This window comes from Barbatula barbatula, assembly GCF_947034865.1.
Source record: "Barbatula barbatula genome assembly, chromosome: 16".
Lineage (NCBI taxonomy): Eukaryota > Metazoa > Chordata > Actinopteri > Cypriniformes > Nemacheilidae > Barbatula > Barbatula barbatula.
The window spans coordinates 15237147-15251266 of NC_136779.1; the positions used below are offsets into that span (position 1 = coordinate 15237147).

General features: G+C 44.7%; 1 protein-coding gene across 6 annotated transcripts in view; it reads left to right on the top strand.

The window, feature by feature from the left end:
* The first annotated feature begins 7354 nt into the window (after positions 1-7354).
* The window catches only part of pemt (phosphatidylethanolamine N-methyltransferase), a 60054-nt gene continuing 53288 nt past the window's right edge, over positions 7355-14120 (top strand). The window contains exons 1-2 of one of the 6 annotated variants that reach the window (XM_079476956.1): positions 7365-7608; positions 8471-8568. Coding sequence is in view for 2 of the 6 variants with exons in the window: in XM_079476953.1 (XP_079333079.1) it covers positions 8425-8568 (144 nt within the window). In the remaining 4 variants the exon portion in view is untranslated. Of the gene's footprint in view, positions 7609-8330; positions 8569-14120 lie in introns of those variants that run through there. The other 5 variants (XM_079476954.1, XM_079476955.1, XM_079476957.1 and 2 more) reach the window with 5 other exon arrangements.

The window sequence follows — 14120 nt, forward strand, 5'->3', positions numbered from 1 at the left end:
AAAAGGACAGGAAATCTCAATTAGTAAACAAAATATTATCATAAATTTGGAAAAACTTTTGTTCTTATTGCTATCAATAAATTTAAGAGATTTAACAACAAGCGAAATATCAGCAAAAAAGACTAAACCTACAGGCAAATTTTTAAGAAATTAGTTTTTGTAAAAAAACATTTTAACAATGCGAAATAAAAAAATTAACAGCCAATTATTTTTTTAATCTCTCCTTCATGTGAATCTCTTTTACTGAATAATCAACATTTTGAGGACATTTATGGGTGTAATGTGGTCAGTTGACTATGATCCAAACTATCATGTGATTGACGCTTGTACTGGCAGCTTAGTCCTTTTTTTCTTAAAAACAATTTCTTACCTTCTACACCTTTCTCCAATACAAAGAAACCTTTGTAAAACAGAACGTGTCTTGGGACGTTCAAGGTTCTTTGAAATCATACAGCTAATTCTTCTACTGTTCATTTATGTCACCGTAAAGCAAATTTTTCCCTAAAGAACAGCTCTAAACTCATCCTCACTGAACAATCACCCCAAGATAAAGCCCTCCATTTGGGAAAGTAACTTACTCTCTACCCAGCGGGACAACCATCATCCATTCACCGGGAACACGGTTTACCTCCAAAGGATGCAGACACAGCTCTTCCCGGTTGCATGCATGCTCAAGTACACTTGGGGCTAACTGGCCTATACCCAGCAAAACCCTCACAAACACTCAAGTAAAAAAGATAAAAAAGTTCTGTATGCAAATAATTACATTTTCATATATATATTTCTTAAAACAAGTATGACATCACAAACAAACATCATAAAGCATAAATAATGTGCCTAATGACATTGAGTCTTTTGAGCAGTTAACTGCAGTTTAATGAAGTTTACAACTAAGACTGAGGAACATTATTACTGTGCTACCTTACGATCATTATATGCGACTCAGTCTGTGAAAAACGTCTCGAAATATTCTGAGATATGTATCTGTCACGCTCTGAGAGAGAGAGAGAGACCCAAGAGCAGGAGGAACATAAAAGTTTATTAAGCACAAAGTCAAAATGAGTCACTCGAGCCAAGCTCGGAAATAGTAAATACGGAGGTAGTCGAGAAGGCTGGGGTTGGTCGATCCGCGAACAGAGTCCAGTGGGGCAATGACAGTTCAGAAGAGGGACAGGCAATAGTCAAACCGAGGGGCGAACTTTATCAAAGGGGTGCAGCAACTCGTAAACAGGCACACAGGAGTAAAAACCGGGGAAACAGTCCAAGGAGCTCTAACCAGCGATCACCAACTCGGATGAGCACACACTGGACAGAAGACAAGGTTAGAACACAGTATATTCAAATGACAAGACGTACCATGGTACAAGGGCAAGGCGATCAGCATAATTTGCAAAACACACTGGCAAGGAACAGAAAGACGGAAGCAACTATAACAGTCAGAAATTAGCGAGCAAAGAGAGAACAGGTGTGCAAGAGAGCGAAATGATAGTGGTAGCAGCTGTGCGTGAGCGCACGTAGAAGAGAGTAAAACGAAAGACAGAGCGAGGATTAGACCAGAGTCCTGACATTACCCCCTCCCTTAGGCGCGACTCCCGACGCGCCCAATATTGGGTAGGCGTGGCTGCGGTGGAAGGCCTCGATGAGCGAACGGTCCAGGACATCCCGGGCCGGGACCCAACATCTCTCCTCAGGGCCATACCCCTCCCAATCCACCAAGTCCTGGAACCCCCGTCCACGTCGTCTGGAGTCCAGTATTTTCTTGACCTTGAAGGCCGGGGCACCATCAATGATCAGAGGAGGTGGGGGAGAGATGGGAGACACCACCGGAGGTAAATGGGGAGAATGAAGAACAGGCTTTACCTTAGACACATGAAACACTGGATGAACCCGTCCCAAGGACCTAGGCAAGCGAAGGCGTACCGCCACCGGATTGACAACCTTGACAATGGGATATGGCTCTATAAAGCGGGGTGCCAACTTGCGAGCCGGAACCCACAAGGGAAGGTCTTTAGTGGAGAGCCATACCCGTTGTCCACAGATGTATCTGGGAGCCCTCCTCCGGTGGCGATCTGCGCCACGCTTAACGCTATCCCTGGCACGGATCAGCGCTTCCCTGGCCCTCCTCCAGGTGAGGTGGCAGCGGCGAATAAACGGGTCCTCCGGGACCTGGGAAGGGAACAGGGGAGGCTGATACCCCAGACAGCACATGAACGGAGACAACCCAGTCGACGATACTGGCAACGAGTTGTGAGCATATTCTGCCCACGTAAGCTGCTGGCTCCAAGAAGCAGGGTTATGAGAGGCCAGGCAGCGGAGCATCCGACCCAGCTCCTGGTTGGCGCGCTCTGACTGCCCATTGGTCTGAGGATGAAAGCCTGACGACAGACTGGCAGACGCGCCAATCTGCCGGCAGAACTCCCGCCAGAACCGCGAACTAAACTGCGGACCCCTGTCAGAGACCACGTCCTCCGGAAGGCCGTGAATCCGGAAGACGTGGTCGATGACCACCTGGGCAGTCTCCTTGGCAGAAGGGAGTTTAGGAAGAGCAATGAAGTGAACCCCTTTAGAAAAGCGGTCCACGACAGTTAGGACCACCGTATTGCCACTGGAAGGTGGGAGACCAACCACAAAGTCCAGGGCAATATGAGACCAGGGGCGGGACGGGAAGGGGTTGGTGTAGCCCGGAAGGAGGTAGAATGGAAGTCCTGTTTTGAGCACAGACAGAGCACGCCCCCACGAACCGATGAACATCCTCCGCCATAGTCGGCCACCAAAACCGCTGGCGGATGGCAGCCAGTGATCACTTGGCTCCCGGATGGCACGTGAGTCTGGAAGAGTGGCCCCAGTGAAGGACATGAGTACGGACCGACTCATGGACAAAAAGAAGACTCGCTGGGCACTTCCGAGGCACCTCAACACCGACCGGAGCTCGCCTGACCCGCTGTTCGATTCCCCAGGAGATTGCCCCCACCACCCGATCAGTCTGTAAGATGGTATCAATGAGGGGCGAATCCCCTGAGGGGGTAAAACATCGTGACAGTGCGTCAGGCTTGCCATTCTTTGAGCCCGGCCGATATGAGAGGGTAAAGTTAAAACGCCTAAAAAAGAGGGCCCAGCGAGCCTGCCTGGAATTCAGTCGTTTGGCAGACCGAATGTACTCCAGGTTCTTGTGGTCGGTCCACACAACAAAGGGAATGGTGGCTCCTTTCAACCAGTGGCGCCACTCCTCCAGGGCCAACCGGACAGCCAACAGCTCACGATTGCCAACATCGTAATTTCGTTCTGTGGGAGACAATCGGTGAGAAAAATAAGCACAAGGGTGTAATTTTTTATCACCGGCGGATACCTGGGAGAGAATCGCTCCAACGCCCACCTCCGAGGCATCGACCTCCACCACAAACGGCTGGGCCGGGTCAGGGGAGGTAAGAATAGGTGCTGAGACGAACCTGCTCTTGAGCTCCCCAAAAGCCTCTTGCGCGGCAACCGTCCACGTGAACGGCGTCTTGGTGGAGGTCAACGCAGAGAGGGGTGCCGCCACCTGCCTGAAGTTCCTAATGAATCGCCGATAAAAATTGGCAAAACCCAGGAACTGTTGTAAGGCTTTACGGGAAGTAGGTGGCGGCCAGTCAGAGACAGCTCTCACCTTGGCAGGATCCATACAAATACCTGTCGGTGAGATGATGTGTCCCAAGAACGAAAGTGACTGGACATTGAACTCACACTTCTCAGCCTTCACGAAAAGTTGATTCTCCAGCAGGCGCTGGAGCACTCGCCTGACGTGCTGAATGTGCACCTGGAGGGCAGGAGAAAAGATCAAAATGTCATCCAGGTACACAAAAATAAACTTATTGATCATATCTCGCAGCACGTCATTGACGAGTGCCTGGAAGACAGCAGGGGCATTAGAGAGTCCAAACGGCATAACCAAGTACTCGAAATGCCCCGTGGGAGTATTGAAAGCAGTCTTCCATTCATCCCCCTTCCTCATCCGGACAAGATGGTAGGCGTTGCGGAGATCTAGTTTCGTGAAGAACCTGGCTCCCTGCAAGAGTTCAAAGGCCGATGACCTAAGCGGAAGGGGATACCGATTTTTAATGGTTATGTCATTGAGGCCTCTGTAATCTATGCAGGGACGCAATGAGCCATCTTTCTTCTTCACGAAGAAGAACCCCGCACCAGCCGGAGAGGAAGAGGGACGAATGATGCCCGCTGCTAGAGAATCATTGAGGTACTTCTCCATGGCTGCCCGTTCCGGAGCAGCCAGGGAGAACAGCCGCCCACGAGGCGGAGAAGTGCCTGAGAGGAGGTCGATGGCACAATCGTACTGGCGATGAGGAGGAAGAGAGGTGGCCCGGGATTTACTGAAGACCGCCCGTAACTCATGATAAACCTCAGGAACTCGGGTCAGATCTACACGCTCCACCTGAGGAACAGAGCAAGAAGAAACAGAAAACTGTGCAGAACCAAGACAATTTGCATGACAATAAGCGCTCCAACTAGAAATTGAATTATTTGCCCAATTAACAGCAGGATTATGTAGAGAGAGCCAGGGATGCCCGAGTACTATGGGGACCAAAGGGGATTTAAAAATGAGGAACGTTAGCTCCTCCCTGTGGTTCCCTGATGTAATGACCCCAAGCGGGATGGTGATGTGTGAGACAGACCTGAGAACTCTACCATCCAACGAGTGGGCGTTGATAGGTGGGGTGAGAGGCACGATAGGGAACCCCTTACTGCGGGCCCAAGCTTCATCCACAAAATTCCCCTCTGCACCCGAATCAATGAGGGCAGATGCTTTAATGGAAAACAACTTGTGAGTCAAAACCACCGGCAAGAGAGTACGAGAACCCAAGGTGGGGGAGGTGGTGATAGCGCTCGCCAGGACTCCCCTGACTACCGGCGAGCGCCAGCTTTTCCCGGACAGGAAGCAGCCTGATGTCCCAGACCGCCACAGTAAAGACACAATCCCTCGTTGAGACGCCGTTGCTATTCCCTGGCAGAAAGACGTAATCTACCCAGCTGCATCGGCTCGGGATCCTCGTGGAAAGTGGGCGTTGCCACGGGAAGTGGATGGGAGTCCAAGCGAGGTGTAGAGGACGCCTGGACTCGTCGACGCAGTTCCATCCGGGTGTCGATGCGAATGGCGAGATCTATGAGGCCGTCAAGTTCGTCAGGAGGATCCCGTGCATAAATCTCGTCCTTGACGTCCGCCGTCAACCCCTCGAGGAAGCGCGCTACGAGAGCCTCTGCATTCCAGTGGCAAGAAGCCGCCAAAGTACGGAACTCAATAGCGTAGTCCGCGACCGAACGCTTGCCTTGCCGGAGAGCCGCCAGAAGTCGTGATGCCTCCTTGCCGAAGACCGAGCGGTCGAAGGTCTTAATCATCTCGTCTTTAAAATCCGCAAAGTCATAGCGGTGTGCGGACTGCGCTTCCCACATCGCCGCTCCCCAATGCCGAGCTCGTCCGACTAACAGGGAGATCACAAAGGCCACTTTAGCCCTCTCAGACGAATAGGTGCGCGGTTGAAGGGAAAAGACGACCTCGCACTGGATAATAAATGCCCGGCATAAGGTTGGCTCGCCATCGTACGGTGGGGGATTATTGACACGGGGCTCCTGAACCACGGATGGTTGCAATCGAATAGTGGCCTATTGGTAGCACTATGTTCAAAAACTAGCAAATCCTAACGCACTGACAGTACAAAATGAGCCTACATTTGCAATCATGATGTAGTAGAAAACTAAGACTTTGGAAATGCTTTGTATTCTATCCTTGAGACCCAGCGGGCAGTATGTGGTATCCGTGAAGCTTACATTAGAGTCTGATGAGCCCCACACCTCAATCTGCACTCCTGGACCAGGCTCTTATTGGATTCATGCAGCTATAACAACCCCACTGACTATGCTTCCAAAAATAGGCTCTTTCTATGGGTAGCAGCATCTGCACTGATTGCCTCTGAATGGATGTCTCAAAATTAAGAATTATTATGCGACTGGATGAATTCACTCAGTGGCCCCATCCCAGTATTTGAGAATCACACCCTTTCTACTTTACTGTATTCATATGGTTTATATTTTCTTCATATCTTTATGTTAACATTCAAACTTTATTCCCAAAAATATATTTTACCACTCCAATATAGTTACAATTTTTATTTATTTTTGAGAATTGTAGCTCAAATCAAATAAGTTTTCTTTTTTATTTACCATCCGCTTTGATATAGAAAAAAGAAAAACATTGACATCAACTCAATGTTTATGCATTTAATCACTGTACTTGCACTGTACAAGTATAGCAAGTTTATTTATATGAATGCAAGTACCTACATCAATTTGCATTTAATCTAATTTAAAAATAAATTTATGAGAAATTAAATTGTGAAATAAATGATGGACCTTATTTATTTTGGTTAAACAACAATAAGGCAACATTCCAGATTTATTTAAAGACAATTTTGTACAAAACCATAGAGAGACAGAAAAGCGGGGTAAAAGGTGGCAAGGGGACAAAGTCATGACGCACACAAATTAAAACACATCTCTGGGCGCACAACTGGTCTTATTGTGAAAGCCCTGTGTCACAGCTCTGACAAGGCATTTTACTTCAAAGGGTTTTACCCCCACTTACTGTAGCTCTATTTTTACACCATGACTGATTCACATCATCACATAGTTAACATGCTGCTGTCACACAAAGGTCACCACTCTACCCTAATTATTAGGGCAAAAAAAGAAAAGAAATTGTCCACACCTGCTTACATAACACCTGCTGATAATGACAAGCTATACCGAACTAGCTAAAATACATCAGCAGATTTGGAGTTTTATAACATACATTCTTCACATATTTCAAATGTGTTCCTAATGACTGTTATTTTCGATACTTTAATTTAAACACTTCGAAAACTCTGAAATGAACTTTGGAAGGTAATCTTAGAAAATTAACCATGAATTAGCTAGCCAAGTATTAGTAGCCTAACTTGGTTGTTAGTTTTAGTGTAGAATGTTTTCACTAACCTTTAACCGTGGTATTTTGTTATGGTCTTACAAATGGTATAAAACTGGTAACTATCCTTGGCCTACTATGAAACATTGGTTCATTTTTTCTAAGGAAAATCGTTTTGTTCGTTTTGACAACCAATCGTGTAGTTCCAAAATAGCTTCGGTTAAATTGTTTAATCGTCTTAAATGTTTTCAAACACTTCACCAGACACCTTTATCTAACGATTAAACAAAACGATTGTTTGTATTGATACAGAAAAAGTTTCTTGCGAGACCTGTGTGCTGGCCAGTGAGGCAGCAGCAGCAAATGAGCTTTACTTCGTTAACCAGTAGAAACTCAATTTCCCATAGTTCCTTGCTGCGTAACTAGGTCAAAGGTAAAACTGTCATGTCCGCTGTTACCTTTGGCATGCAGAAAATTCCTAATTCATTACAGTAGTAAAGGTGGTTATAGTCGTGTAAACAGTATGCTGTTGACATATTGTTGAAAGGGATTCGAGTGTCTCTTACATATAATCATTTTATGAGCGGAGAGTCGTTGTTCGATAGAAATCCCGTACTGGATTGCTGTGGAGGCTTGAATAACGTGGATTACAGTCAGGTCAGGTACAATCTGTGCAGCTCTCCCTTCATCAGACTTTCAGACAGCCACTGTTACTTAACACTCTTCAAATGCGTGTGTGTATGTGTGTATGTGTGTATGTATGTATGTATGTATGTATGTATGTATGTATGTATGTATGTGTGTATGTATGTATGTGTGTATGTATGTATGTATGTATGTATGTGCGTGCGTGCGTGTGGGGGGTTCGTTTGAAACAACAGCGAGGCAGCGCTCATAATCTTGAAGTGCCACCCGGTATTATTCAATTTATAAACGTTCATTAGAATAATCGTGCGCGTCAGCGCCAGTTGTGCACGTGCTGTCATTTGGACGGATGTCTGATAACTTTAATTGTCAGTGTAGCTGCCTGCAGAAACAGTTGCATAATTTAAGTTCCATAAAATAATATTTTATTTTATAAGTTTTATTTAATAAGTTTCCACGTTCAATATATCATAATATATTTGTATTTATCTGCATTTATTTTACTTTGAAATATATGTATGGGCTGACTGGTTTATGTAAGCTATTATAGCGGAACTATTGTTTTTTAAGAGTTTCGGTTGTTTCAGACGTCTCTCAATGTTACACCAGCTTCGTGATATAGACATCTCTGGTAGTCGGTAGCGCACATGGATATCGCATGCCGAGCTAACTTCGGCTCATTTTAGTATATGGTGATGTTATTATGTTTGTAAGTTTACCGAGAGTCACACGGAAGAGAAGTTGCCTCTGTTACCTGTGTTTTCACTCCCTTGGAGTTAACGCTGCCAATGAGTTCTCAAGGCATGTTGGATGGCATCGATGATGACTAATAAATGCCCGTAAACAAGAACGCCTTGTGTCCGTGTCTGTTAACCGAAGGGAGTTACAGTGAGAACTCAGCCTGCTCGACACGAGGTGGAGAAGATAACTCACGCCTGCTGTTCGTCGACGGAGCTGCACGCACGTTTACATTGAATGTGAGCGTTAAAAGATAAGACTGTGCATACAATGTTAACATATTAAGAAGCAAGCAGAACCCGGGAGCATTGCATTGTTAAACCTACAAGAAGTCGAATATTTAAAACAAGTTAAATATTAAGAAGTGGAATGGCATTCAACTGCTAAAGGGGCTCTATAAGTGCTAGACGTTATATGTTAATTTGTGATGTGCATGTTTTTAAGTTATTTACTGCTAAGCTGTTTGAAGGGTAAAAAATAATTTAAAGGGACCATCATATATTTCCAATTTTTGTATTATTTTGGTGTTAAAGATAAGTGAAAGTAACTTAATTTGCATTGTGAAAAGTGTATCTAGCAGAGTACACTGTAAGACATACTGGGTTAAATCTAAAGTTAAAGTTGAGGTACATTATTACAATGTAATCAAAGGCTCGCTGGTAACATTAAGCTAGGTTTGTCACTTGCTTTATTTATTCTCTTTTGCTTTAAGTTTTCGCTACTAAACAAAGGGTGTTAATGCACAATTTCAGGAAATATTGAAAATGTCTGAGCACGAGTGTGAGACAAGTGAAAGGGGCATAGATGCTAACAATAGAGCAACAGAATTACAGCAGCAGGTTAAAGACCTTGATTTAGATGCAAACTCATCAAAAGAGACTGAGGTAGCTTTAGAAACCCAAGCTGCTGTAGAGGAAAGTCTAAGAAGAAGCCAAAGAAAACGAGAGCTTACTGAAAAGGGTCAAGAACTGTATGACAGCCAAACTAAAAAGCTTCAACAACGCTTTACTACCTCTTATGACAAATGGAAAGTTCTTGCTAAAGAGACTAGGAAGGCAATCGATGGAACGTTCTCCACTGAAACCCTGCAAACCTACATAACCAAGATCAGTAACGCTTCAACAAGTGTAAAACAAGCTTATCAAGATTTACGCCAACACACTACTCCGGATGGCAAGACGCGCCGCCGAGTAGACACGTGTAATACTGTCTCAGGCAAACTAATGGAACATGCAGAGGATTCTCTTGAATTAAGAGAAAAGGTACCATCTACTCACAAAGAACGAGCATACTGGACGGAGACCGGCTCAGTGCTTACACATGCAACCTCCAGAAGATCTAGTATGTGTTCACAAGGCTCAAAGTTTACAAGCATCAGTTCAAAGCAATCAAGCCGGATCTCTTCAAAGAAAATGGAAGCTGCAGCAGAGATAGCTGCAACTCAAGCCACGTTAAAAGTATTAGAGGACATGGAACTTAAGGAACAAGAGCTTGGGAACCTCGAAGTTGAGAACAGAAAGAGGCTTGCACTGCAAGAAGAAGAAAATGCTGCAAGGAAAAATGTATTAGAAGAGAAGCGCAGGCAGTTAGAGCGCTTGGAGACAGTTAAGAAAATGAACGCTGCAAAGGCACGTCTACAGGCCTACGAACAGGAAATGGGTTCGGACGAAGAGATATCGGAGCTGCTCCATTGCGGTAAGCATGTGAAAACCGAAACTAAAACTGCCCAAAGAAGTCTTTCTGTGCATCATGTGGCAACACCACAAAGCGCCACATATGTACAACCTGCTGCCATTGCTCATCAACAAGATGGCACCACAGCACTTGCCAAAGCAATAACAGAGTCGATCAACGCAAGCCATCTCCCAATACCAGAGCCTTCTGTTTTCAATGGAGATCCACTGAGGTACAAAGACTGGAAAACGTCTTTTGAGACATTGATCGGTAGGAAGAATATTCCAGTAAATGAGAAAGTCTACTACCTCCGCAAGTATGTTGGAGGACCTGCAAAGAAAGCTATTGAGGGTTACTTCCTTTTAGGCACGGATGCAGCTTACTATTCAGCATTAGACATCATGGAAGAAAGGTATGGAAGCCCCTTTGTGATTGCTAAGGCCTTCAGGGATAAGATAACTTCATGGCCAAAAATAGGACCCAAGGACAGCATTGAACTAAGAGAATTCTCAGATTTTCTACGAAGCTGTGAAGCAGCAATGTTGCAGATCAAGAGTCTTACAGTCCTAAATGACTGTAGTGAAAACCAAAGAATGCTGAACAAGCTTCCTGATTGGCTGATAGCCAGATGGAACAGAGAAGTCCTGGCGGTTGAAGAATCAACACATGATTTTCCAAGTTTTGGTGAATTTGTCAAGTTTGTTGCAAGAGAAGCAAAGATAGCATGCAACCCTGTGACATCTCTTCATGCTTTGAAGTCTGGTGATGGTGAAAAGTTTAAGACACCAAAGCCTCAAAATGTTGGTGCAAAGGTGCTGGCAAGCAGCTCAGAAGAAAACCCCGACCCTAAAACATGTGTCTTTTGTGAGAAGTTATACCATGGCATTCAAACGTGTAGAAAGTTCAAAGAAAAGTCAATTTCAGAAAGGGTCAAGTTTGTGCAAACTAAAGGACTGTGTTTTGGATGCTTAAAGACAGGACACCGTTCTAGGAACTGTGAAAGGAGGAGTGTCTGCGATACATGTAAAAGGAAGCACCCAACCTGTTTGCATGAAGATCGTGTCAAGGAAGATGGAAAGAAAGATTACAGAGATGACGAGAGAAAGGAGAGTTGGAACCAAGCCAAACCGAAAGAAAGGATGGATTCTAAGCAGTCTAATGAAGCTTCTAAGGAAGCCATTGCTAACCGTGTGGTGCAAAACATGAATGGAACATACACGTCCACCGTTATTCCAGTGTGGTTATCAACAACGAGTAGCCCAGGGCATGAAGTTCTCGTATATGCTTTACTGGATAACCAAAGCGACACCACCTTTATCCTGAAAGAAAAGGCAGACACTCTAGACACACAGAAGGAGCCAGTTCAACTAAAACTCTCAACCTTGTCATCGAGAAGTACAGTCATTCCAAGTCAGAAGGTAACTGGGTTGCAGATCAGAGGGTTTTATTCAGCGAAGAAAATCACTCTTCCGGTAACCTATTCAAGAGACTTCATTCCTGTCAATGTAAGCCACATTCCCACACCCAAGACAGCAAGAGCATGGCCTCATCTAGAGCATCTTGCAGATGAGATTGCTCCTTTAATTGACTGTGACGTTGGTCTGCTTATAGGTTACAATTGCTCTCAAGCCCTGTTACCTAGAGAGGTTGTGTCAGGCAGAGATGAGGAGCCTTTTGCTCAAAAAACAGACCTCGGCTGGAGTATTGTTGGCTCTAGTGGTTCCTGTGTCGACTATGGAGATGCCATTGGAAGCAGTCACAGAACTATTGTCAAACAAGTAATGCCATGCATTCAGTTGTCTGCCAATCTGACAAGTGAAGTCCGATACATATGTCGAACACAAGTCAAGGAGTTAGTTACTCCGCCAAATGTCATGAAGATATTGGAGTCCGACTTTAATGAAAGAAGCGTGGAGGATGCTCACTTCTCACAAGAGGATTTTCGTTTTATTTCAATTATGGAGGAAGGAATTAAGAGCAAGCCTGATGGTCACTGTGAAATGCCTTTGCCATTTAAAGAAGACAAGCCAAATCTGCCAGACAACAGGAAATGTGCCGTTCATCGCCTTACGTGTTTGAGGAAGAGATTTGAAAAAGACAAACCGTACCATAAGGACTACTTAAGCTTTATGAACGAAACTATTACGCGTGGAGATGCTGAGAAAGTTCCTGAAGAAGAAATCAACAAGAGCCCTGCTTGGTATATCCCTCATCACGGGGTGTATCACCCTCAAAAACCAGGCAAGATACGCGTTGTGTTTGACTGCTCAGCAAAGTTTCAAGGCGTGTCATTGAACGATCATCTGCTTACTGGGCCAGAGCTGACCAATACGTTGGTAGGTGTTCTCTGTCGTTTCCGCAAGGGTCCAGTAGCAATAATGTGCGATATAGAACGCATGTTCCATCAGTTTCACGTAAGAGCAGAAGACCAAGACTATCTAAGGTTTCTCTGGTGGGAAAATGGTGACTACCACGTCGAACCATCCGTCTATCGAATGAAAGTGCATTTGTTTGGTGCAGCCTCATCACCCGGCTGTGCAAACTATGGCCTCAAACACGTTGCTGCACAAGGGCAAGGTCGCTTCAGTGAAGCATCCATCCGCTTCATTGAAAGAAACTTTTATGTGGATGATGGGCTGATCAGTGTATCAACAGAAGAAGAAGCGAAACAGTTAGTCAGTGAAGCAAGACAACTTTGTAGCGATGGTGGGCTACGCATCCATAAATTTGTTTCTAACAGCAAGGAGGTGCTAGAGTCAATTCCCAAAAAAGAGTGTGCTCAAACAGCAATACATCAAGACCTAGCCTTGGGAGAGTACCGAATGGAGAGAGCCCTAGGGGTTAATTGGTGCATTACTTCAGATCAGTTCAGATTCAGAATAGTGGTGAGTGATCAACCGTTCTCTAGAAGAGGAGTGTTATCGACCGTTGCGTCTGTCTATGACCCTCTTGGATTCGTAGCGCCGTTCGTTCTAGTCGGAAAGCAAATGCTTCAGCAAATGTGCCGGGACAAGGTCGGATGGGATGAACCACTGTCACACGATCTTCGAACACAATGGCAATCCTGGCTCTTGGACCTACAGAATCTATGTGATCTCAAGATAAACAGATGTTACCTTCCCACAAGTTTTTCAGAAGACCGGAAACATGAGCTCCATCACTTCTCTGATGCTAGCGTCACGGGATATGGAGCGTGCAGCTACCTGAGAGTGATCGGGACATCAGGACAAACGCACTGTGCTTTGGTGATGGGCAAAGCTAGAGTGGCTCCTACGAAAGTCACTACTGTTCCAAGACTTGAGCTTTCTGCAGCTGTTGTTGCTGTGCGTATTAGTGATCTGCTCAGAAAGGAGTTGGATATATCAGAGATTCAGGAATTCTTCTGGACTGATTCTAGAGTTGTCCTTGGATACGTCAACAACGATGCAAGAAGATTCCATGTTTATTAAGTTAATAAGAAATCACCAGTGATTTGGTGGGAGTGTAGCTGCCTGCAGAAACAGTTGCATAATTTAAGTTCCATAAAATAATATTTTATTTTATAAGTTTTATTTAATAAGTTTCCACGTTCAATATATCATAATATATTTGTATTTATCTGCATTTATTTTACTTTGAAATATATGTATGGGCTGACTGGTTTATGTAAGCTATTATAGCGGAACTATTGTTTTTTAAGAGTTTCGGTTGTTTCAGACGTCTCTCAATGTTACACCAGCTTCGTGATATAGACATCTCTGGTAGTCGGTAGCGCACATGGATATCGCATGCCGAGCTAACTTCGGCTCATTTTAGTATATGGTGATGTTATTATGTTTGTAAGTTTACCGAGAGTCACACGGAAGAGAAGTTGCCTCTGTTACCTGTGTTTTCACTCCCTTGGAGTTAACGCTGCCAATGAGTTCTCAAGGCATGTTGGATGGCATCGATGATGACTAATAAATGCCCGTAAACAAGAACGCCTTGTGTCCGTGTCTGTTAACCGAAGGGAGTTACAGTCAGTTTGCCTAATGACAACATTAATTTATGTAAACAAGGTTTGAAAAGAACATTTGTTAAACACTCTTATTATAACGTTAACCCAGGAGGCACGAAAATTAATCGATTAATTTAATAA